Below are 26,270 nucleotides of genomic sequence, written 5' to 3'. Positions count from 1 at the left end.
AAATCCTATGAAACAGAGATCATGCTCATCACTGCAGTCCAATCCTTGACAGTCCTGACATAAAGAGCTCAATAAAAGCTACATAGAAGAATTTGGTATGGAAATGTTTCTTGCAGTTATGCAGAGTAGAAGAAGGGTGACTGGAGCTGTCTGGAGTTACTAATTCCCATGCTTCAGAGCACATTGCCAGTTTTTGAGGGTCAGGAAGGATTCCTTCCCTCCACTTAAGTGTAAATATAACTCATTGGTTTTAAACTCTTTGGAAACTATTGGTTTTAAACTCTTTGGAAACTATCAGTAGCGAAGACCTAGGAGGCCTAGGTATCCGTGCAGTCTTACTCACATAATGCTAATACTATCTGAGTGATACGTCCTAGGGAGCTGCTTTGGCAGGGGGGTTGGACCCGATGATCTCTCGAGGTCCCTTCCAACCCCTACAATTCTATGATTCTATGATTCTTGTGGCTGTTGGTTAGCCTGTAAGATCTAGGTAAGCTGTTTCTGTGTTCCAGTCTGGACTAAATGAAGCACTAAGTTAATGTAACAGTGATTTTACAATGAAAAATTCAAATACATGATAACTAGAGATATTTTGCATTTGCATCTCAGTGAACCACTGCATTGAGAATTCTTGCTGTTTTAACTCTAGTTTGGATTCAGTCCAAAAATCTACCTTTCCCAGAACCATGGGTATAGATGTCAATACAATAAGTGTGTGTATTAGCAATGGGAGGTAATGGGATCATCTGGTAAAATGTTGGTGTCTTTTGCAACTGGATTTTGTTTTGGCTTTCATGCTTCACTTTCGGTACTGGGTGAGGTTTCTTACCTTAGAAGAAAAGAAACAAACTTCACATTTCCAAACCAGCTTTCCTCAAGAAAAGGAACAAAATTAAATTGCTTTTTCATTGCTTTTTTTTTTTTAATACTGAGATTCTGGTTGGAGGATGATGAAGCTGCAGAGTACACAGATGAGAACTTAAGTGATCTAAATGCACTCACTTTTTCTGAGTCAATCAGGGGGTGGGTGGACTCATTACAAGCCTACAGGCCTATTTTAATGATTACCCAAACATGATGTGTTTTCTTTAGAGCAGATGCAGCATAAACCTCTCAAAGGTGACAAGCCTTTGACTCACACAGATGTGTAGGAAGGACTGGAAGTGTGATGGGTTTTTTGTATCAAATCATATACACACAGAGGCGCTAATTACTAGACATCTCTCTCCGAAGTGCTTAATGATCAGGGTTTTTTACAAATTCCGCAAGCAATACCACTTTTAACTGTCTCTGACATTTTTGTTAACTGAAAAGATGCTGGATGGGCCTTGAGAAACACTTTATCAGGGGGCAGCAGAATCTTCTGTCAGAAATGGTAAGCAAAAAGGGCCCAGCAGCAAGTGCTACAGGTGGTGGTGCTGGTCATTAAATACTTGAACAAGGGAGTTTCTGTGAATGCTGCAAGACAAACCCAGAGGAGCAGAAACTTTGCAGAAATGGGTTTTAAAGCCAAGTGTTCCATTCAGACTCACCTCTGCCTTTGAGTGTGTTGAATCCTGTGCAGCAGGGTGGCAGGTAACTTTTCATGCTGCCGTCTAGCTCTTCGCATTTAGAAAGCAGTAATTTGTGAAAGGTCAGTATGTCCTCTTAGAAGTTCTTCTAATGTCTCTAAGTGACTTCAAGAGGAGTCTCCAGCACTTGCCTGAGCAGAAAGTGTATCTAGCAAATAGCTTTTTATGTGATTATGTCATTAATCCACTGGTTTTCAATGTGGGTCCCAAGGAGGCCTTCCAAAGCACTGGCTTTCAATTTACAGACACTTTGGGGAATTGACAATAGAGAAAGATTGAAAACCACCACTGTATAAAATAATAGAATATCCATAAATTGCTTTGGACACGCTGCAGTAAAAATTCAAAAAGTGAAAACATTGGGGTTTCACAAAAGCTAACTACAAACTATGAGCTAAACCTGCTTTGCTTTTCCCAGTAGATGTTGCAGAAATAAACAGGTGGAGTTGGAGACCTGGAACCACTCCTGAAATAAAGTGTGTTTCAGCCTGGATGTAATTACTTCTGGTTGTTTGCCTTCCCTCACTCCAGAGCCTTGCTTTTGCAGATGGACCAGCTGCGTATCCAGTCCCGGTGCAGAACACCAAGCCACTACTTACTGTCAGCTTCACGTCAGGGGACATCAGCTTAATGAACAATTACGACGACTTGTCTCCAACTATCATCCGCTCAGGGTTGAAAGGTACAAAAAGAAAGCGTTTCACCCTCGCTTCTCTACTCTGCTTTTCTTGTATATTTAGTGATGTGTGTACACGTTATGTTTTTGTAGTTGTCTCTCCTAACCCAGAAGCACTTGGCCACCGATCTTGCCGTTTCCAGCAGTGACACCTGCTGGGGACAAGCAGAGCGTGGCTGGTAGGGCTTTTGTGGTTGGAAAACCTTTCGCTTTTAGAGATCGTGTTTTTGTGGCAGCATTGTAGAGCAGTTTGATCTGTTCGCTGTTTTCCAGCTGAATGTCCTAGTATGCTTATGCTTCTTTGTGTGAATGCTCCTGCTGCCTGACAGAAATCTTTCATTCACCAGGTGTCCTCCCAGGCTTTTGGTAACCAGGTACGAATCGCAGTGCTGCTTTGGCACCCACAAATCTTGGAAACTTGTTAGAATTATTGTTTATTGAGAGGCAAGTTATTCTGAGGGAAGAAAAGTTCCACTGATTAACTACTATACACCTCGCTAAGTGATGCACAGGAACATCTGTAAGATCAATATTCCATATAAACCCTTTAACTCACATTTAAGTCTTTACTGCTCTTGCCTATCAAAAAGTCCCTTACTTTGCCAGTACTCTCAGTACGGTTCACAGTGCTTTGCCTGGAGAGAAGTTTTATTTCACTGTGGCACACAAGCACATATTTAGACACTGGTTCCACTGATTCTTTTTCATCTCCATAGGTACTTTAGTTTTATATAGATGAAAAAAAATAAACAAGCTATTGGAGCAGGATCTCAGATGTTCTGTAAGAGTGAGATGTTTTTGGTGAAAAGCTGACCTAACACCAGCCCAGTAGTTTTTGGGTGGCCCACTCTGTAAGGTAGTCTTAGGAGGTTAAAAAAACACCTTTGAAGTTTCTTTTCTACTCCTGCTTTCATCTGCTGCAACACAAGAAGTGCATGACTGGTTAAATGCATCATGGGGCAACCCTGTGGTCCAGAAAACTTCTCCAGCCAAAATGTTGCCAAAAGTCTGTGAAACTGGAATGAATTTAGAGAACCTTTTGGGATATCTACCAAGGGGTGTGCTCAGCATGTCTACAGAATTGTAGTAAATAGTATCGGAAGTAGTCTTGAGTTGTCTTCTAGTCTAGCTTTTGGCTGGAAACAAGAGGAGAAATACACTCCACTTTGTTTAGAGTTGCAGGGCTCCATCCTGTTGAGTATCTCTGTCTTGTTTCTCTTTCCCCAATGACTTTCACTAATGGAAAAAGATCTCTAGCAAAATATTAATGTGCAAGCTACAGTAGAAATATTTTTTATGAATTGTAAACCGGATTACATTGTTGATATCAGTAGAAGAAGAATGTGCAATATTTTGCTGGATTGGGAGTGTGTATGAGACAGAGAGAAAGGTGACTGGGATATCACTGTTGCTTGAAGCTGTGCGTTGTACAGTGGAAAGTATTTTGCATATAGCTGCCATATAGATGTAAATATTATCTTCTTAGCAAACGTTTTTTTCTCATGACTGTAGCTTTACTGGTTGTTACCACATTCAAGAATGTGCAAAACTGGCCAGCTCAGGGTCCCTGTCCTCGCCAGCTGCTTGGTATTCTGCTGAGAGTGGATGGTCTTCAGTGTCGTATGCGAGTCCTAATTCTTGTGTTTCTGTTTGAAATCTCTAAGCGTTGCTCTGTGGTCTCTGCAGGAGATGCCCTTGTCTTTACGCACTGCTGTAGGCTACTCAATGTACTTTTAAAGCCGGCATCTATAAAACTATTTCAAGCATTACCAATGTATTTTTGCTGTTCTGCTAGCTTTGCATAGCTGTCGTTTTCCTGGGAGTGTTCGTATTAAATTCAAGCAGAAAAACATTTTCCGTTGGATGAGAATTTGATTACCCAAATGCGAGTTCTTCTTTTCATCTAGCTTGAACACTCCTGGAAGTTTCATCAGCTCTAGTAGAGGTCCTAAACTCTTCAGCTGTATCCTGTCTTTATGCTTTTAACTCCCTGTCTCTCATTGGAGAACTGTGGGACTGCCATTTACTAGTTGTACTAGTTAGGTACAACTCCCATCTGCAGAGCTATTGCACATAGAGAGAGTGCTGTCTATTGAGGTTTGCTGATACACACGCCTGTAGTGGCTGGCAAGTAGCTTTGAGGGATGGATGAAGTGTCCATCTGATTTCTAATCTCTGTGCTTGCACTGAGACCTAGTTATCAGTTGAGCTATTGTACGGTGAGGTTCCACAGTCATTGAAGATGCCATCAGCTGTGTAGTGTGCTGAAGTTGTGCTATAAACTATGCTGTCCCAGGAGAATGCTGCAGCTTGCATCCAGCCCCTTGCTGCCTTTGCACCAGCCTGATTCTAGGAGTTTTGAGAGAGAAAGCAAACTGCTAGATGCAGGAATCCCTCCTATTCCCCTTGTTATGGGGATGTACTGAAAGCGTTACCTGACACCTATACGAGAGATATTTTTCTCACTCTGGTAATTGTGTGGTTAAGCCAGTTACCAAGAGTGGAGTTGATCAGTGTGCCTCATTGATTTCTAACCTGCCTATCATTATACTTTCTGAGAAAGATGAATTAAATCCCACTGTAGATTACTTAAAGGGCTGAAGAGTAAGAAAAGAGGAGGCATACAGTGCCTAGCTGTGGAAGAATTATCTTGAGGAACATGCATTTTGCCTCTGTTATGTACAGAAACATAATTCCCATGAGAAATATCAGAAAGTTGAAATAATACAAAACCATTTTAAATTGCACATAAAAGTCCCTGAAAATGACAAGTTGACAACTTGAAACAATTTTGAGATCCTTCCTGCCAACTCTCATTTCTCTCCTGCTTCTTCATTTGAAGACAGCTTCTCACCCACAAACGTCTTCAAAAGGTTCTTGGCAGATTGAGCATCCCAGAGCACAAAAGTTTTGTCTTTACCTTCGCTTTGTCTCAGCACAAAATAGCTGCCTTTCACCTCCAGTTTAAGAGTAAAAAGGTTTAAAGACTAGCTCAGTATTCCTTGCACATGCAAATCTGCTTCTGAAACTCAAGCAGAAATGCAAAATACTGTTTTAGTGCTCTTCTTGCAGTGTGACAAAGAGCTGGGAGGATACAAGGGTTTGAAATTAGCCTCCTCAAATTAAACTGTGGGTGTTCCTCATCATGAGGTGCCTGCAGGAGAAGTAACTGATTTGTATATTCATATCCATGTATATGAGAGACTAAGCAATCCCTAAGCAATTGTGGTTCTGACAAGCTCCTGCTAGGCAGTTTTGTAGATTTTCACAACTCAAGTCAAAAGAAAACCTATGACACAGAGCCCATATGTAATTATGGACAAAAGTCCAAAAGTCTGGTTTGATGTTACACTAAATTATAACCCTAGTTGTGCTAAAAGTTATATTCACAGCCAGTGAGAACACGAAGTATTCCAGATGTGCCACATTCTTGCACTGTGGGCTTTTCCAGACAAAGAATCGTTGCTGCTCTCTTAGTGAGAAAATTTATTTATTAACCTGATACCACTTTATTTACCCCAAAGATGTGCATAGGATCTTCCACACCAGTTTTAATAGCTCTCATAAATTCTTGTCCCTAGGTACTTCAGAGCAACCACTGATTACACTCTAGATTCACCACAGAGAGAGAAAGATGAATGGGGTTTACACATTGGGGTTTTTTTTGTAATTTACAAAATAAAGAGGTTCACTCTCCAAAGTGCATGTGCTGAGTATTTGCTTTCAGTGAAAGGATTTAGGTTTCTAGGTAGTTAAGTAACTTCTGAGACCATGATTTATTTAGCTGTTCAAGTCAGTTTGTAGCATCTGGAAGCACTGTCCCTCCTGATTCTCATCAGCGGTTATCGCAAACTGCCTTTGTGGTTTCAGATGTGGTGGTACAGTGGTGTACACAAGGAGACCTACTTGCAGTCGCAGGCATGGAGAAACAAAGCCAGCTAGTTGACCTCAGCAATGGTTCCCTGTTGAAAAGCGCATTTGTCAAGTTCTACAATGTGCGTGGGGAACATATCTACACCCTGGAGACACCTGTACAGGTAGGAGGTATTTTCAAAGTCAGTTGTTAATGCTTTCCTGACATGTTTTTTCCCACAATAGCTCACTGGTATAGACTCCAGTGTGAAAAGTGTTGCAAAACATCCTGAACATATTCTAAAATATGATATAGATAAAAATGCACTATAAATAATTGCTGTTTCCATTAAGGTATACATCTGAGAGTGTATCTGATTCTAAGGATCACTGTGCTAGGTATTGTGCAAATATCTAATGAGAAACAGTCTTTTTCCCAAAACTACTGGGCCATGAATGGACAAGAGAGATAAATGAAATTCTCATGGTGTGTGGATAAGTGACTGAGGAAAAAAACTAGGGAGCTTGTTTGATGTTTTAGCAGAGCCAAGAACTAGATAAAAATATTCCAAGTCCAGTATCATAACCACAAGATTATTTTCTCTTTGCTACCTCTGTAATTTGATAATGTACAACCAGTGGATCTGATGTGATATTCTACTTTTATGGCATCGGATGGAGAAGGATGAATCAGAAAGTCTTGTTTCTGTTCCCACCTTCTCTACAGACTTTCACTGTAACCTTGGTCATGTTACTTGACAAGTAAATGTCAGCACATGGTCTGTGTGCTACTTCGGAGCACAGCCTGTTTCCTAGGTCTTCAATGGTGAATGTCACTAGCTGAATGTCACTCTGCAGTTTATCTCCTTTTCTGTGTAATAGGGATGACTCTTCTGATTTCTGGTACTAGTGAAACTGAAATAATTTATAATAGCTTAGAAATCTAAAAGTGAAGGAAAATGCTATAAATACATTTACTGAATTATGTTTAATGATGATACCATTTATTATAATTTCTTTTTCAGTATCGAGATCGGGGATGGATGCAAAAGGATGATGTAGTAAACCAGCTGCTGAGCTTTTGTGTTTCCTTATATATAGCATTAACCTGTGCTTATTAACATTAGCACCCTAATTTAGATAGAATATTTTAGTTTTGTAATGTGTAAAATAATATTCTCTAAAGCAAACCTAAGTATGCACAATGACATCTAACACTGATTTAGGTACCTAAAGAACTTAACCATACAAACCATTTTCATAGAATCACAGCCTGGTTTGGGTTGGAAGGAACCTCAAAGATCATCTAGTTCTGCCCCCTTGCCATAGGCAGGGACACCCTCGCTAGACCAGGCTGCCCAGAGCCCCATCCAACCTGGCCTTGAACACCTCCAAGGATGGGGCTTACACAGCCTCTCTGAGCAACCTGTGCCAGGGCCTTACCACCCTCACAGTAAAGAATTTCTTCCTAACATCTAACCTAAACCTGCACCTACCCTCTTTCAGCATATTGTCTTAAACTTAGCCCTTCCCTCTCTGGATCAGTTATGGAGAAAACATACTTGTAGCAGTGCTGCCTATCCCCAGAGCGGATAAAACCCAAACCTCATCCCGTTACCTCCATAACAGAATGCTGGATGTCCATGTTGGCTGTACAACAGCCAGGGTAACGCTCTGGGTTCAAGCTATGTTTGCGCCATGGAACTGATGGGGTCAGGTTGCCTTGAAGTGCGTGTATGTGCAGGCTAATCTCTTACTGCTGTCTCCTCCACTTCATCCTAAATCACCCTGGATATCTTAATTTCCTCTAGCTCTCCCTGTATCCCATCACCTTCTTTTCCTATTTTTAGCTCTTCTCCTTTCTCCTCTACTTAATCAGCTGGGAGAAGGCACATATTGAGGCTGACCTGAGGGCTAATTATACTGCTGTTATATGAGTAGCTATGGGGCACGTGACAGGTCGTACAGAACCAGTAACTGTCCAGTTGATACTGCAGTTTTTCTCATAGTGAAAATACTAATGTGAGCCTCTCTGCTCTTTCCAGCTGCTAATTTTCATTGAAATTGCATATCATGGAGATTTCTTCCTCCATTGTGAACTTCAGATGAAAAACCAACAGCTTCAGAAATTATGAGCAAGGTTGGAAGTGAAGGTTTGGGGTGGCAACCACCAGTTAATAGCACAATCATAGAGTCTCATTTCCTTGGGTAACGAGGATAAAAATAACATTCAAATGGATATATTTATGTTTATTAAAAATAAGTATGGAATCCTGCCTAAAATTAGAGCCACTCCTCTACCTATTCAGTATGTATTCTCTTTATTTACTGTGTTTAAGTTGGTATTTACTCAGCTGCAGGAGGAGTTGAGGGTTTTTCAGAAGAACACCTGTATCTGCTCATGTGGACTTTATGCTTTTATCTATTTGAATGCTGGTCTAGCGGTACTAGCAGTTAAGTGACAGGTATGTTAGAGCATTGCCAAGGAATTGGTTTACCAACAAAACCAGATAAAAAACACCACGGGAAAAAGAAAATTAAAAATTGCTAGTAACTTTTGTTATTCTGTGCCTCTGCTCCAAGGATGTATGTGCAAAGCTGACAGAGTGAATCAGTGGTCCCAATAATTTGTCTGATGACAAATTCATCTGCGTAAATTAATTCGTTTTCTGTGCCATGGCAGTCAGCCTTGTAATGGGATTTTATACAATTCATCATTGAAGAAAAGAATTGAAGAAAAGAATTTCCTTGTATCGAAGTCTTCTGCTGAAACTTTTTTTCTGAAGCAGGCAAAAGTATGACTGGAAAAGCACATTTATTCTAAGTCAGTATCGTCCTGAATGTAAAGGTCCGACAAAGTAAAGCAGCAAGAAACATAGAACATAATGGATTATAGGTGCAAAACTGTGTTTCTATGGGATCTTCCATCCCAAATCTTTGACAAAGCAGATATCTGAAAATTTTATTAGTAAAATATACTGAACGGGTTTTGTTTCTGTCCTCTCTTTGGTGTAGGATATTCAGGAAAGAAGAGATTTTATTGTTTGTAACAAAACTCAGACTAAAACTGACATAGGATTGGTTCGCAACTTGGCTGGAATGTTACATAACAAAGTCACCACAAACCCAAAAGTAGAGTAGATTTGGGTGCTGTAGGTTGCTCATCTTGATGATGACTGCTGTCATGGATCCCTTCAAGGTGTTTCATTTGTCAGCTTCTCCAGCTTTAGTGTGGTTTTGGCATCCTCTGTCTCATTTGATTAATTGTCTTAAGCTCTTATCTTTAATGTAGGGTTTTATAGGTCATAAACCTAGTTTGCTGACTATAAAACCCATGGTAGGGAAATCAGACTTGTTCAGAAGTATCCAAATGGACACACTAGCTTTGCTACTTGATAAACAGCATTCATGAACAGAGTGGTAGAGTTAGCATAGTGTAACAGCCTCTCTCGTTCCCTGCTCTGGGGCTTCAGCCTCCCACCCTGACATGCAGTGTGAATAGATTTGGAGAAGGTAGTGGAAAGTGCTGAAAAAGCATCGGTAAGGATTGGGAAAATACTGAACTTCTGCTACACGGAATCAGGCTGGTTTGAACCTTGAAAGAATGATGAAAATGCTTCAGAAGGGACTTCTGAAAGTCACATCAGGCTTTCATCTAATTGGAAGCAGCTCTATGAAAACTGGGTCCGTACTGTAATAAGAGTCAATACTGGTATTTTATATGAAGAGTATATCTTAGAGGCTGTTGATCAGCTGGTAACTATTCAAAAATACAACATCAGTTTCTGTAAAACTTAGAAAACTCTTGTGTAGATGAACACCAACCTTATGCACAAAAAATATGCCCAGTTCTTTTAGCTGGCAGTTTTTTCATGGTCCTGCTTTTTCAACATTTAAAAATGTGATTACACCAGCAGGCTGCCCTGCTGACTATAATTTTTTTTATTGGAAGACAGTTAATTTCTTGGCTTATTTGTTAAATCATCACAACTTTTCCATGGCATCAGGAAGGGATGAGAGCAATCAACTCATTCAGGACTGTTTTACTGCCTTGCTAAAATTGTTTGCTGGAAATGCTGCAACCCAGTTCTGTCACTTTGGAATTTCTCATCTGATGTGCAGACAGGTCTTTGTTATATAAACTACCTGTACCTCCTGTCGCTTCTGAGTGGTTACAGCTGCTTCGTATCTTCCCATTTGAACTTTAAACAGAGGAGTCTCCTACAGATCACTTCGAAATTGCCTAACTGCCAACTTTAACAAGCCTGTGAAATAATTCTAATGGTTCAAGCTTGTGGCTTATATTTTGCTTCCTTCTTCACTTTTAATCGTTTCCTTTTGTGCGTGTCCCAGAATGGACCAGAAGAAGAAGAATGTGGATTTAGAAACCTTGATGCTGATCTCATCTATACACCTATAAATCTACAGTAAATTTACATTAGCTTATGACTTTATACCACTGTGTAAGTGGTGGAAGAAGAGATTAAACCTTAAGTGCAATGAAGAAAAGGGGTAAGATTGAACTGAACCCAGCATGTTCTAAAATCAGTTGTATAGGCAGCAAGGGTAGATGCAGAAAAACTGATTGTCAGTGTGGTATTTTTAAAACTTAATTCAAACTGGCATGCCAAAGACTAAATCTTTATGGGAGAGCTTTCCAGGAGTCTTTGAGAAGATCCACTTGCATTGAACCTGCTGCTGTCAGCAGCAGCCTTCACAGCATTTCACAGGCTGTTTCACAGAATCATATCCCAGCATCTGAATGGATATATTTCAGATGATGTGGTCCTGCAGAAACCTGGTAGTTGTGTAAAAGCTATTTTATTAAAGTCTTAGAAGGAGGGTGCAATTTTAGGTTCAATTCAGATCAGAAGACTTTGAGGGGAAAGGCTGCCTTTCATGTTAGCCAGCTGAGCTGACCTTGCTTACTTTGTCTTCATTTATTTCACACAGGGTGTTGAGGTTTCTTGCTTCTGAATTAACATTGCCTTTCATTTATATTGCCTGAGATTAATCCTATTTAGTTGTTACTGGATGACAACAAGGCTTTAAGAGTGGGTTTTTTCCTTACAGAAAGAGAAAGGAGGAACAGTTTAGAGCAAGCAGGTGAAAGATTCTACCATGCTACCATGGATGGCTACGTGCTTTTTAGGAAAGATAGGCTAGGGAGACGAGGTGGAGGAGTTGCTCTTTATGTTAGAGAGCACCTAGAGTGTATTGACCTCCAGCTGGGTAGGGACGAACCACTTGTCGAGAGCTTGTGGGTAAGAATTAAAAGGCAGGCCAGTATGTGTGATGTAGTCGTGGGCGTGTACTACAGGCCCCCTGATCAAGAGGAGTGGGTTGACAGTGCATTTTTCAAGCAATTGGAAGTAGCCTCAAGATCGCAGGCGCTGGTCATTATGGGGGATTTCAATTACCCAGATATTTGCTGGGCAAGCAATACGGCCAGTCGTATGCAGTCCAGGCAATTTCTGCGGCATATGGAAGACAACTTCCTGATACAGATGGTGCAGGAACCTACGAGGAGAGGGCGGGTGCTGGACCTTGTTTTCACTAACAAGGATGGGCTCGTTAGGGAGGTGAAGGTCGGGGGCAGCTTAGGACAAAGTGACCATGAAATGATCGAGTTCAAGATCCTGAGTGGAAGAGGCAAGCCAAAAAGTAGGACAGCTACCCTGAATTTTGGAAGAGCTAACTTTGATCTCCTCCGAAATCAAATAGGGGCTATCCCTTGGGCTGCTCTGTTTGAAGGAATCGGAGCCTGCGAGAGCTGGCTAACATTCAAACAGCACTTCTTCCAAGCACAGTATAGGTGCATCCCTTTGAGTAAGAAATCGGGAAGGAGAGGTAGAAGACCTGCGTGGATAAGCAGGGAGCTTTTAAGTAAACTCAAAGGGAAGCAGAAGACCTATAAACTGTGGAAACAGGGTCTGGGATCATGGGATGAATATAAGGATGTTGCCAGGGCCTGCAGGGATGCAACTAGGAGGGCTAAAGCCTGCTTAGAAATTAAGCTGGCAAGGGACATAAAAGATAATAAAAAGAGTTTTTTCAGGTATGTGAATAGTAAAAGGATAACCAGGGATAATGTAGGTCCCTTGTTAAATGAGGCGGGTATCTTGGTAACGGGAGATGATGAGAAGGTGGAGATACTGAATGCCTTCTTTGCCTCGGTCTTTACGCCGAAGGCTTCTCGGGACCCACAGATACCAGACGAAAGTAGCAGTGGTTGGGGAATGAACGGCTCACCTCTAGTTGAGGTAGGGGTAGTCCAGGAGCGACTCAAAGGATTGGATGCACACAAATCCATGGGTCCAGATGGGATACACCCACGTGTGCTGAGAGAACTGGCGGAGGTGATTGCGGAGCCACTCTCTATCATCTTCAATAGGTCCTGGACTACAGGAGAAGTGCCTGAAGATTGGAGAATAGCCAATGTCACTTCAGTCTTTAAAAAAGGCAAGAAGGAGGATCCCAGTAACTACAGGCCAGTCAGCCTCACTTCTGTCCCTGGAAAGGTGATGGAACAGTTTGTTTTGGATGCCATCTCCAAACAACTGGAAGAGAAGAAGGTCATGAGGAGTAGTCAGCATGGATTCACCAAGGGGAAATCGTGCTCGACCAATCTCATAGCCTTCTATGATGTCATCACCAACTGGGTGGATGGAGGGAGAGCAGTGGATGTCGTCTACCTTGACTTTAGCAAAGCTTTCGATACTCTCTCCCACGACATCCTGATAGAGAAGCTGAGGGAACAAGGGTTAGATGAGTGGACAGTGAGGTGGGTCGAGAACTGGCTGTCGGACCAGGCTCAGAGGGTCGTGATCAGTGGAGTAGAATCTGAATGGAGGCCTGTGACTAGCGGTGTTCCCCAGGGCTCGGTGTTGGGTCCAGTCCTGTTTAATATCTTCATTGACGATCTTGATGAGGGAATAGCATCCACCCTCAGCAAGTACGCCGATGATACAAAGCTGGGAGGATTGGCTGACACGCAGGAACACTGCGCTGCCATCCAGCGAGACCTGGACAGGCTGGAGAGCTGGGCTGGGAGAAACCAGATGAGGTTCAACAAGAGCAAGTGTAAAGTCTTGCACCTGGGGAGGAACAACCGACTGTATCAGTACAGGCTGGGGGATGACCTGCTGGAAAGGAGCTCTGTGGAGAAGGACCTGGGGGTCCTGGTTGATGACAGGTTGGCTATGAGCCAGCAGTGCGCACTGGTGGCGAAGAGAGCCAATGGGATCCTGGGATGCATCAGGAAGAGTATGTCCAGCAGGTCGAAGGAAGTGATCCTCCCCCTCTACTCTGCGTTGGTCAGGCCCCACCTGGAGTACTGTGTCCAGTTCTGGGCTCCATGGTATAAAAAAGACAGGGATCTCCTGGAGAGAGTCCAGAGAAGGGCCACGAAGATGATTAGGAGCCTGGAACATCTCCCATATGAGGAAAGGCTGAGTAAGCTGGGTCTGTTCAGCCTGGAGAAAAGAAGGCTTAGGGGAGACCTAATTAGTGTTTATAAATATCTTAGACTTGGGACGCAGGGGGATTTGGCCAGCCCCTTTTCAGTGGTCTGTGGGGACAGGACTAGGGGCAATGGCTGTAAGCTGGAGCATAGGAAGTTCCGCACCAACATGCGGAAGAACTTTTTCACAGTGAGGGTGACGGAGCCCTGGGACAGGCTGCCCAGGGAGGTGGTTGAGTCTCCTTCTCTGGAGATATTCAAGTCTCGTCTGGATGCCTATCTGTGTAATATGAGATAGGGAGCTACTTTGGCAGGGGGGTTGGACCCGATGATCTCTTGAGGTCCCTTCCAACCCCTAAGATTCTGTGATTCTGTGATTCTGTGATTCTTTGGGATATCAGTAAGGATCTTGATGTTTTCCATATTTCCACTTGCACATACCGTTTACTAGGTACTATATGAGTTCTCTCTCTTGAGAAAAATCTGACTTGTTGCTGGGCTTTCTGCCCTGCAATACATTTTTATTTCATTACCTGTGAGGCTCCCGGTGCTGGGAGACAAGGGATTAACACAAGCAGCAGACGGGCAGGCCCCATGGCTCAGGGTTTCTGAGCTCAAGGCAGGCAGCAAGAATCAGTTTGAACAGTGTTTTCATTGACTGAACTACGTACAAGTGATGAAAGGTACATAAATTACATTCTCTCCTGTAAGAGAGACAGGTTAGTAACCTTAGAAGCAACCACTGAGCTTGAGCAGGAATATCCATTCTCGTTATCCATTCTCCTGTGCTTTTCTATTGGGACATTCCAGCTCAGGGTACAGATCTGAGTTGCTGCAGCAACTCAAACAACTCTGAAAACTTTCTGGCAAAAGAATTCCTTGTTGGCCTCTTTTTGAGGTGTGTTTTCAGTCAATATTTGCCCCGATAAACTTTTTCTTTCAACCCTTAGCCAATTATTTCTAATATGTAATTGTTATAGAGTTGAATCCTATCCATGTGTAAAAGGGTTTTTTTTCCCCCTACATGTTTGTATTTAAACCCTGGAATTCATTCAGGTATTTATAGTTTGTGCTCAGATTTTTTTCAAAACCTGATGGGATTTTTATATGCAAAGTGAGATCAGAAATTCCCATTAGACATTATACTTGTAGCTTTCTTGTTCCTAGAAGAAAAAAAAAAGTGTGCAGACTTGGAAAATAAAATTCTTCTGTGCTATAATTTGCTTGTGCATTTTCTAACATGTGCAATATGAGTATCAACAACTTCTGTCCTTCCTTTTTTTTTTTTCCTAAAACAATGCAAAGAAGTGGATGTTTTATGAGGAGCAATACTTTTACATTGAATGTTGAAGTTCAGTTGTTTTTTCTCAGCAGAGTAGTGTAGCCAGCTGCAGTAATTGATTCATATACCTTGTCCATCAAGGGAAAGAGTGGGAAGTGTAGTTATTGAAAACTGTTATTGGAGTGCTACATTTAAAGGTCAACTCAAATCTGGCATTTGGGCGATCTTTTATTTCTTCAGGCCTGCAGTGACAGGCTAATTTTCCATGAACTTCATCTTAAATCTTAGCCCTTCACTGTAAATGAAGTGTTGTTGGATATTAGGCTTGAGGAGTACTGAGGGACTGACCACTCCATAGAGAAGGGAGGCACGGTGTGTCTGGTGAGTCAGTAAGCAAAGACAAACCAGTATGGCATGAGCACTCTTCGCTGAGGTTGAAAATATAAATATTAAAACATGCCAGGTGTGTGAGGATGCTAGATGTGCCAGTGTAGGAGCAGAGATCTCATGATTTACAAGCAGTACACTTGTAGATGTTGTGTGTGTGTATTTATACGTGCACCAGCTCACGTATTGTTCACATGAAAACACATGAACAAGGGAATCAGACTTTCAGAAGTTTAGCAGATGGCTGAACTGCAGTTGCCTGTTGGGAAACTGTTGTGAAGTCATGCAGTGAGACAGTGCCTTTCAGCTTCTGCCTTCCTGCTCTTCTCCAGCTCCACAGTGCTGTGGAGTCAGAGGTCCCACACAGCATTTCAGGGCTTCTGGAAAACCTGTTCCTCTTTTTTCCCCTGCAACAGCGGTAACCTGAGGAGAGAAGTGGTTCTGTTTGACTTGGATGAAGAGAGGCCTATCTAGGTGTGATGTATGGGGTTGTAATGGCCGCAGTACTAGACTTTGTGGTTGGGCTACCTGGTGTGCTGTGTTAGATTATGATAGTTGAAATATTAGACTTCTCTTCTGGCATTAAACTCCATCCCGTAAATAAACATTTGTGTGCTGAGTCCAATACTTGTTTGTTCCTTCACCATCTTTACAGGTAAGCTTTAGCTGATGTAAGGTGAGCAGCAGGATGTGGTTTGGATCCCATGGTAATGCTCAGGTAGATAGTTCTGCCCGTGCTGGGTTTCAGCCCTTGGGGGAATCAGGGTGTCTGGTACTCAGGCTGTCATATAGTCGATGTGGCAGGTGCCTCACTTGTGTCAGTGCCTTTCCAATCACCAGTTATTTTGCAAGCAGCTTGAGCAGTGTCATTACTGACAGACAGTGTGAGGGCTGAGCCACACTGTCAAATCATGAAAATACCAATCAGTATGGGATACTTTATGTGATCTCTCATCAAATTTAAGTCTCTGTCCCACAGATGATGGTTATTAAAAGCCGTATAATAATTATTGATGGTACACAAAGGATTTCTCAGTTCTTTTGAAGCTGTCCACTACAAAATGCCTTTAGCAATTACCGTGAAAATCACAAGGTTCACATGTTGCTGCTTTTCATTTACATATCAGTCAGCCTGAAGGTTTGCACATCCGTGGAAGTGTGTGTGCGTGGTGTTCCATAGATGTAATAAAAGTGAAGCTTCTTCATTCTTCCCACTTTAAAACTAGTATTTTCTTTGAAATTTAAATTTAGGATAAGATAGCAGGGAAGCTCTTTTCTCAGCAAAAGTTGTTTCATCCAACCCTATACCTTGATGATAGATATTGATATAGTGCTGTGCAGCTGCATTTTGCTTTATATCATTCACATAAAAACATCTTGTCCCAGATTCTCACCTTTAAGGATCTTGAATTTGCAACTGAAGGAAAAGCTTTTCTCCCCAGACTAAGTTAATAACTGGACTGACCTAGCCCAGGTATCTGGGTACCATATTAGTAGAGAGGACTCTTATCTTCTGTGTAGTCAATTCTTGTTTAGTGCATCTTGTGAAAAGTAAAGATATTCCAAGGAGACCCTGACCTTTCAGTAAATACAGTTCATAATTTGGATGAAAAACATGTTTGCTTAAACTTTGAAGTGCCACAGATTATGAAAAGAAAGGAGCCCTTCACAGGAAGGAGTAAATCTTCTGTAGTTCATAGATTACACCCTGCTGCACAGTATTCTTGTGGAGTGATAGTTTCTTCTGTACTCTGTTTTGTTTGTTTGCTTAGACAGCAGCTGGGCGGTTGGAATTTCATACAGTATGTCTACATGTGTGTGTACAGATGTTTCGTAACACAGGAAGCAAGAGATCACAGGTGGATGTGGCTAACACTCATGAAGAGCAAAATAGTAGTGATAGGGCTGTAAGAGGTCACCACAGGCTGATGCTTTATGTGAAAAAGATAGGGTTTGGGAGAAGATTTTAGAGGGCTCCCTGCAAGCACAACTCAAGTATTCTCACATCAGCTGTTAAAGTTCATGCAGCGGGGACTGATGTCCGAAGCAGTGTTTGAGTTGTTTATTGTTACTCTGCCCCATGTTCTGACACTTGGTACCAGTCGCCCCTGACTCTTTCTGGTTTTGCTGTCATGATTTTAGACATTTCCAAGTGTAGCCAAGCAGAAGACAAAAGGCCATTCTTCTTTTTGTTCCTGGTGCTCTTTCACAGTTCGCTTCCTCTGGGAATCAGTCAAAAGAGACGCTGCAGCAGAAGACTCAGTGCAAGACAGGAAAGCCAATAGGGTTTTGTCCACTGGTTTACTAAGTGTCTCTGGGAATATAATGTAGCTAAGTGTCTCTGGGAATATAATCAGTTGTCAAATGTAAACTGTTACCAGTGGATGAGGATTGATTGATTGCTAACTTAAGAAATCATATGGTTAAGATGCTTTTGATGCTGTGTGACTCTAAAGTCACTTATCCTATCTAGGTAATGAATTTAGTAGACAATTCCTTGTGTGAAGAGCTTTAAGCTTGGGAGTAAAAAGCACTGTATACACATCAAACACTGTTACCTCTAATTCCAGATGTTCACATTCTCCTCCCTTTTTGCGGGCAACAGCCTGTATTTTTAAGTTTCTGGAAGACTCAGAGTAATACAATCAGTGCTGAATTCATGTGACCGCTTGCTGGAGGAAGCATACACTCTTTTAAAGCTCTGTTCTTTTCCTTCCCGTGCAGCGTCCCATCATCTCCATCTGTTGGGGTCACAGGGATTCGCGCCTGCTGATGGCTTCCGGACCGGCGTTGTACGTGGTCAGAGTCGAGCACAGGGTCTCCAGCCTGCAGCTGCTGTGCCAGCAGACCATCGCTAACTGCCTGAGGGATGACAAGGACATCAGCAAACTGACCCTGCCCCCTCGGCTCTGCTCATACCTCACCACTGCCTTTATACCAACAATCAAGGTAAAATGAGAGAAACGTGTGTGTGAGGAACAGGAAAGGGTTGCTTGATATCCTCCCCAGCCCATGGTGCTCCTAAGTGATAATGGATAAAGTATAAGATACTATGATTATAATAATCATCATTTTAAAAGCTTGATTAAGGATCTTTCCTGTCTTCTTAAAGAGGCCCACTGATCCAGGGTGGCCTTTTCCAAGGACATCCTAAGGGTAAAATATGCTGGTAACAGAGAAAAACTTCTGAAGAAGCTCATGCTGATGATAATACTGTGTCATAGTTATAGGAGAGATTCACAGTGGTACAAGCATTGTCTGTCTACTTGTTACATGACTCCTAATATTGCCAGGAAAGTTATGCTTAAGCCCTGTGGCTGCACACATATTTCTACTGACAGTGAGTTCTGCTAACCTTATTGCTCCAATAGCATGGTGGAAAAATGAACCAGGCATTCTGCCTTTTCCTGTACCACTAGCAGAGCCATCTGCTCAACCCCCTTGTTTCGTGGTTCTACCCTCAGTCACGCCTTGGGATTTCCAAACTCTCTATCACAGCCTGTAAATCAGAGCATTAGCTGGTAAATGCCCTACATTCAAACATATATTTCTGTGTCACATATTTTTTGTGTTATGTGTTACAGCATTCTCTGGAGACAGTTTTAGGTCCTTGTTAAAACAATGAAGAGCTAGAATAACTAATCTGAAATCAGTGGAATTGGCCCAGCTTCAATGAGAGCAAATTATGCCTGTACAATAATGATTCAGCACAGTACCATTTGGGTACAGCTAATCAGGGCAATTTGTGCAACTCTGAAGCATTTAATTTGCCAGAGAAGAAAATACTCCTTGCTGTAACCATAACTCCTCCATCTCCGATGCAGAGATGCACTGGAGAGGCAGAGTATCCAACGGACCAGTGGTTCTCAGTTGTCCCAGAGCCACCCCTGCAGTTCTCTAGAGCATCAGTGATGCTTGGCAGGGGAGAGAGGCAGCAAGTGGCTGAAGCAAAGCTGGGAGCCATGACAGGGATCAGAGGGGCAGAGGCACTACAGGAGCAGGTCACTGTTGACCATCCTTCTGTCACCTTGTAGAGGGAATGCCAGGGTGGGGAGCAGTCATGGGGCTGCATATCTGAGAGGCTGAAGCAGGCTTCCCAGGCCTTTCATAGGTGTTTCTGGAGCCACATCAGCATTGCTTTATACTTTACCTGACTCTCCCCAAGCCACATACTCCTGTCTATACTGTCAGCCATTCCTCTAGTGCCTGGCAAGGCACCTTCTTTCCTGCATACATTCCTCTTCATCCTCCAGCTTGAGGACTACATTATAGATCACACCTCAGCCCATGTGCATCTTGCCAGGTTAAGGCGGCTCCTTTTTCCCTCTACTTTTTTCCTTGGGCTTCTATTTTGAAAGAAACTGTGTTGACTTACACACATCAGTAGTATCTGTGTCATACAGGCTGTATTGTCCTGAACAAAACAGTCCAGTTGTTTTAGGACTGAGCTTTTCATAGATTAATACAGTGTGCTGGCAAGCAGGGCAGAGTGACCCCCCCCTGAGCTTTGTGTTCATATTTCTCCACCTTGCACACAAATAGACCCTCAACAAAGATGGGTCATGTGCTTGGAAGTGATATGAGAAGTACAAGCCTCTTCCGGAGCCGACAGTGTCGTAACACAGTGGCTTAGCATGTACCAGTACTAACCAAGGATGGGAACCCAAGTGGCCAAGTGCACTTGAAGGGCCAGCAATAGACAAGATACTCTAAGACTTGGACTTGACCACATTACCCAAGTCAAAAGAGAAGTTTGTGACTGAGCTGGGACTTGAGTACAGGCTTGTTGTCTAAATCAGTGCTGTAACCACAGGTCCAACCTTCCTCTTTGAGATAACTACTTTCAGTTTTCTGTTTTCAGCAGCTTTTGACCTAAACAAATAATACACAGCTGCTCTGTCCTGCATAAGTCCCACAGTAACCTGAAATAATCTTGACCTGCCAAGTTAGGTCTGGGTTCAAATTCAGTTAGTTGTGTTGGGATTGAGTCACTGCAGGAAAAAAAAGCAAATAACCTATAGGAAACTTTCTCTTTCCTTCCTTCATTTAATTAAGCCTCCTATCCCAGACCCAAACAATATGAGAGATTTTGTCAGCTACCCAACAGCTGGTAATGAACGGCTTCACTGCACGATGAAGCGGACAGAAGATGACCCAGAGGTTGGTGGTCCGTGTTACACTCTGTACCTGGAATACCTTGGGGGACTGGTGCCTATCCTGAAAGGACGTCGTATCAGCAAGTTGCGGCCAGAGTTTGTCATCATGGATCCTAAAACAGATGGAAAAGCAGGTAGAATTGAATTGTTGCACTGTGTAAAAATCAATATAGAAAGATTTTAGATGTTAAATCCTCAAGTGTTAAAGAAAACCTATATATGCAATGTAAAAGTTGGCATCTGAATTTTTTTTTCTGATGTGAAAAAAATCTTCAGCCTCTCAAACCTCTGGAATTATACCATGCTGTCTTCCATTTCACAACAGGGGACTGCTTCTATTTTGAATAGTGGGGAATGGGAATATTTTGAATTCTGGGGAATTTGTTGCTAATTGGAAAAAACATTCTTTAGTCTCAATTTTGAAATGAGTTAAATGCCATTTGCCCCCCTGAATCATCGTCACTTGAGTTTGAACTATTGGAAATTAGGAATTTGTACTGAGAAGGATGAGGAATGGTTAATAATCTTTGCATAGTTTTGTCTCTGCTGCTGCCTGTGGATCGAATTTGTGCTGATGACTGATAGTTGCAATCGGTATCAGTTTTCTGAAGCAGTACTTACATTTTCTGGGGCCTGTCTTGATAGATGAAATCTATGGAAACAGCTTGATTTCCACTGTGATTGACAGCTGCAACTGCTCGGACTCCAGTGATATCGAGCTGAGTGATGACTGGGCAGCAAAGAAATCTCCCAAAATCAGTCGAGCTAGCAAATCACCCAAACTCCCCAGGTAACCATTTCTTGGATGTTGCTGCTTCTTTTTCCACGGGTTTTCTTACTTTCTTTTTTTCCTTTTATTTTCTTTTTTTTTCCTTTTTTTTTTTTTAAGCAGTGTCTTGACACCTCATAAAACTAAAAGTAAACTCCTTTGGGCAGATAGGTGTCCTCTGCGGGAGTGGGGTCCTCCACAGAGTGCAGCTCTGGTGTCATCTGAGAGTTGGTCTTAAGGTGGACTTTGGGGAAGGTTCTGAGGCAAAATCCAGTAAGAAACAATAGAACACCACTTCTCCCCTAGCAGTCTCAGAGAAAGATTTTCTAAACTCTCCCACCACTGACTCTGCCACATGTAAATTGCTGCTGTAGAAGCTACTTTGTCCTACAGACAGTCTGTGGTTTTGCCTCCTCTGTGTTTAGGGTTCCTGACCTAGTTAAAGCTTCTATTTCCTCAAGGATATTTTCAGATTCTTAAGTCCATGTATAGGTGGCAACAGATCCTCACACAGGTGGTACTGCTGCTGCTGTGACCTTGCAAGGGAGCTTCTACAAACAGATCCTCCTGAACACTGGGTTGACAAGCTTCTTTAATGATATGCAAATAACCCTTCTGAGATACTCATCTGGCTGCTTTCCTGCAGGCTCTTCATTATATTCATTATGTACATAGACAGAACCTTCCACCTGCACAGAGCCTCGCTGATGTCTGTGGTGCTTCTCATTGGCAGTGACATCTATCTGCCAGCTTCATGTCATGGAATTGATGCCCTGCTACCTTCTAGCTGCAGCTGACACTTTTCCATAAGACCTGGTATTATGAGCTTGTCCTAGGATATGAGGCAAAGCAAATGCATGCCTTTATATGCAAACAGAAAGTGTGAAATGCCAGAGTTTTCATTTAGTGGTACTTGACAAAGGAACCATCAGCTCCTGAGCCTAAACTTGAAATGGCTTAGGAAAAACAATTACCTTGTGTCCTTGGTTTTCTAAGAGCATACTTTGGAAATGTAACTTTTGTTCATTATTTTTTCTACCAGTGAGCTTTTTCAGGTGTTTCATCTCTTATTCATGACCCTATTTGTGTAGTGGGAGGTGGGAATAACTTTTGGCTTCATGTCAGAGCACTGACCAAATTTGTGGAGCCTTGTTTTGCTGTACTGAGGTGGAGATCTGCCAGGTGGGATGTCATGTTTCCATTTCTTGAGGTTTTGCTCAGGATCTGCATAGCTGAAGTAGCTCAGCCCTACACCTTTTTGAGGTTTACTGGAGGATATGTTGTACCTGGCAGAACTGCTGAAAGATTTGTTAAATGTATTGGAAAACATCCAGTCTGAGTTACTGCAAGTGTGTCAGGCCTTATGTGTCTAAATTTAACCCATAATTCTCAATCCTGTAGACTCTACAGTCTGCATTAGTCACTTGGAGGATACCATACCAGTTGTCTTCATTGCATCGTCACATTCAAAGACGTGGATTCTGTGCATTTTTGCATGCCTGCTGCTGATTCTTCTTATTGCTTTGTATGCAGGATCAACATAGAAGCTCGCAAATCTCCAAAGATGTCACGAGCTGCACAAGAGATATCAAGATCACCAAGGTTACCAATAAGGAAACCTTCCATTGGCTCACCAAGCCTAACTCGAAGAGAGTTTCCTTTAGAAGATATTACTCAGGTATTGTGCACGTTGAACCCAGACCTGAGTCAAAATGCATCTCCTTCCAGAGGCAACAAGTTGGATGTAAATCAAATGATTATCCATAAAAAGTTTTCATTGCATTACAGTAACTACATTAAATGGGTAGAGAATTGCATCCTCCAGGTTTGAAAGTGCCAATGGAACGTTAGGCATCTTTTGATAAATCCTGGCACCACTACCTTCTGACCATGCAAATCCACGTGAGAAGTGTTATTCTAGGTGACGTTATTGGCTGTTAGAAAGTGTACATGAAAATACTTCATTGGTTTCTCAGAGCTGTCTTAATGCCACCGCAGTTCTCTGCTGTGCTAGGAATTGCAGAGATTAGGGAATAATGCTTGCTTCAGAGGGCCACGTGTTCTCTGTTTCACAGTTAACGTGGAACAGTCTTAATTAGAAGGAAGGCAAGGAATTAGCACTTTGTGGTGTTCATGTCCTGTGGGTAAATGAAACTTAGCAGGCTGGAGAACTGTCTGGGTTACATATTTTATTAATGCCAGCCTGAGTTCTTTAATTTTGTTTTGTTTCTTCTCAGTTGTTTTGTTCTGCTCTGTCATTTCACTTTTTCCTTGCTAGTGAAACATTCTAGTTGAGTTACATAGCAGCTGCAGACAGGACCAAAAGTTTGTTGAATGGGGCAATAGACCAGAGGCTTAGATCCCGCTCCTGATACTGACAGCATAACTCCTGGCCCTTGAGAAAATCATTTGGTCTTTCAGACCCATAGTTTGATCACCATGAAAGCAGTGGTTTGGAAAGCTGCTTTGGAAGCTCTAGAAAAAATATGTTTGTCATTATGAGTAATTAATTCTGTTTTATTTATTGTTCCATCAAGTGATTCATAACTGAAGGGCAGGCTGTGCTGCTTTCTGAAATGACAGAATAGCCGTGCTGTGGTTGTGCAGGAGATGCAAGCGTGTGAAAACAGATCTGTTCCCACTAAGCAGCCATCAGGTTGTTCTTCAATGGCTTTTGTCAGCCTCTGTGGCTGTTGGATACATTTCCAATGGTGTTCAGATATCAAAATGAGACTTCTTAATAGCTGGGTTTAACAGTTGCTACACAGGCACATTAGGCTGTTGGAATAAAACAAAAACAAGAAGCTGAAATTGTATTATGACTTGCAGGAGCTTGATTGCTCTGTGGGTTTTTATTAGAGCTTGATACAGATTTTAATCGGTGAAAATGATCTTGTTTTTGCTTTGCAGCACAACTACCTTGCTCAGGTCACATCTAATATCTGGGGAACCAAATTTAAAATTGTGGGTTTGGCTGCTTTCCTACCAACTAACCTTGGAGCAGGTAAAAGTAAACTCTGAATTTTTGCATGTCAAACTATTTCTAACAAGCAACAAAGTTTTGCCACTTGACACTTCTTAAGGCATCAAAAGGCTTCTTTAACAAAGCATATTGTCTGGACAGTAGGAATTAGATTTTACAAAATTCACTGTAACTAAGAGATTAAAGTCTATAAATACAATAACGAGATGGTCATTAAAATGTTAAAAGTCTCAGTTTTAATAAAATTACTACTTAACAGTCAAGTTTATTTTTTACAGTTTAGTTGAACAAACTTTTTCTTCCCCCCCCCCCAAGTAATTTTTGCCTGTCTGACATCTGCATTTGCAATGATCCTCAAAAGATGGTGTAATGGTGACCCTCCTGGATCAGACCAGAGGTCACTCTGTCAGTGACAGTTATGTGGGGAAGGATGTAAATGTACAGTGAGCATGTAGTGATGCTTCCTTCAGGTCTTCTCCAGTGGTCTGAGTCCCAGGGACTTTCTGAGCCAGGAAGGGTTTCTTTGTATGTAGTAACCCTCAACAGCTTTCCTTCCTGAGAGCTTTCCACTCTTCCCCTAAACTCATGTAAGTTGGTAGCATCCTGTGGTGAAGAGTTCCAAAGAGTAGAATGGAAAAATTATTTTTCTTCTATGAAAAGGGGGTTGGACCCGATGATCTCTCAAGGTCCCTTCCAACTCCTAGGATTCTATGATTATTTTTGCAGATTATTTAACTCTGGGGATACTGCTTCTGTTTAAAGAGAAGGACCTGGAAGTAACAATCTTTTATCCAGTTCAATATAGTTGCAGCCACCTATTGCATAGTGCCAGTGTTACATGATGATTTGGCTAAGAATGGCCTGTATATGCATCTGTGCATTAGTAGGGTAAATAAAAAGTCAGAGCCCTTCTGTCTGCTTTTATTGATGCTTTTGCAGCTTTAGGTGCTCTTTGTGTAACAGATTTTTATTATTATTTCTTGTTATACTCTTTCTCCAGTAATATATAAAACCAGTTTGCTGCATCTTCAGCCCAGGCAGATGACAATATATCTCCCAGAAGTGCGGAAGATTTCAATGGACTACATTAACCTGCCTGTCTTTAATCCAAATGTTTTCAGTGAGGATGAAGATGATTTACCAGGTAAGGAGGAATTGGAGGTCTGCCCTGTTACAGGTTAAGCTAAATGGAGGACAGATCACTCATGTCACTAGCTCCCTCTAGTAAAGACACAAATAAAAATCGCTTCATCTGATGGGGTCCTGTACAACTGGATTAGAATAAGGCTAATAGGTATTACAGACATGATTTTCCAAAAGATGTGGAGAAATAAGCCATCACTAAGAATTCTCTGCAGATCCTTACATCCTGCATCTTTGTAGGACAGAATTGTAATGCATTGGAAGCCCAGAAGGGTCGTTCTTGTGACCTCATGGCAGTAAAGCCCAGTCTGCTCTGAGGAGCTTTGGTTGGAGGGCAAGTTCCCATAAAACTCAGTCGCCCTTTGAAAAGTGTTAAATGTCCATTTGGATTTTTATCAATACCAAGTCTGACATTATTAAAGGGCTAAAACAGTAGAGTAGGCTATAAACAAAGGGGATCGGGAAGTATTCCTCATTTCACTGAGATGTAAGGCAGCAGAAGATTCAAGCAGTGCAAGGAAGGCTTGGGGACAGGTGATGTGAATGTGCCAGTTAAGAGGACTGGAAATACTCAGGACCTCCTCCAATCAAAAAGCCCACCATAAATCATGCCGATAAAACTATCAAGTAATAGACAGGAAGATAAACTGATATATTTTCAGAATTTTCACATCAGTGAAGGATTCCTATTGCCAGGGCACGAGTTTTTGGAACTACAGGTGTAGCCATCATGCCTGTACCCTTGAAAGAGGAAGGAGTGTGAGCGCTGCAGAGCAGTTGAAGGCTTGTGTTAGAGTGTTTTGAAACAAATGGAAACACTCCCAGTATTCCAGACCACGGGTTTGACTGCTGAAAGCACTACAGCTTGTGTCTGACCCAAGCAGCTTTTAAAGAAATAGTTGTTTGTGTGCTTAAAATGAAGCATGTTCTTTCATGATTTGGGGCTTGGCTTGCCTGATTTATGTCTACATGATACTCACCTGTAGGAT

The 26,270-nt window shown here is 42.0% G+C and overlaps 1 protein-coding gene across 1 annotated transcript in view; it reads left to right on the top strand.

Moving 5' to 3' along the window:
• TULP4 (TUB like protein 4) overlaps positions 1 to 26,270 on the top strand; it is a gene marked incomplete at its 5' end in the record, with an annotated part of 112,027 nt that overhangs the window by 78,146 nt on the left and 7,611 nt on the right. The window contains 8 exons of the mRNA XM_084261542.1: positions 2,119 to 2,253; positions 6,118 to 6,284; positions 17,955 to 18,179; positions 20,286 to 20,520; positions 21,032 to 21,176; positions 22,689 to 22,833; positions 24,066 to 24,159; positions 25,139 to 25,282. Coding sequence (XP_084117668.1) covers positions 2,119 to 2,253; positions 6,118 to 6,284; positions 17,955 to 18,179; positions 20,286 to 20,520; positions 21,032 to 21,176; positions 22,689 to 22,833; positions 24,066 to 24,159; positions 25,139 to 25,282 — 1,290 coding nt within the window. The remainder of the gene's footprint in view (positions 1 to 2,118; positions 2,254 to 6,117; positions 6,285 to 17,954; positions 18,180 to 20,285; positions 20,521 to 21,031; positions 21,177 to 22,688; positions 22,834 to 24,065; positions 24,160 to 25,138; positions 25,283 to 26,270) is intronic.

This window comes from Gallinula chloropus (genome assembly GCF_964237585.1).
Source record: "Gallinula chloropus genome assembly, chromosome: 3".
In the NCBI taxonomy this organism is placed as follows: domain Eukaryota; kingdom Metazoa; phylum Chordata; class Aves; order Gruiformes; family Rallidae; genus Gallinula; species Gallinula chloropus.
The sequence above is the reverse complement of the archived record's forward strand: the minus strand, read 5'-3'. Positions and strand labels throughout refer to the sequence as shown.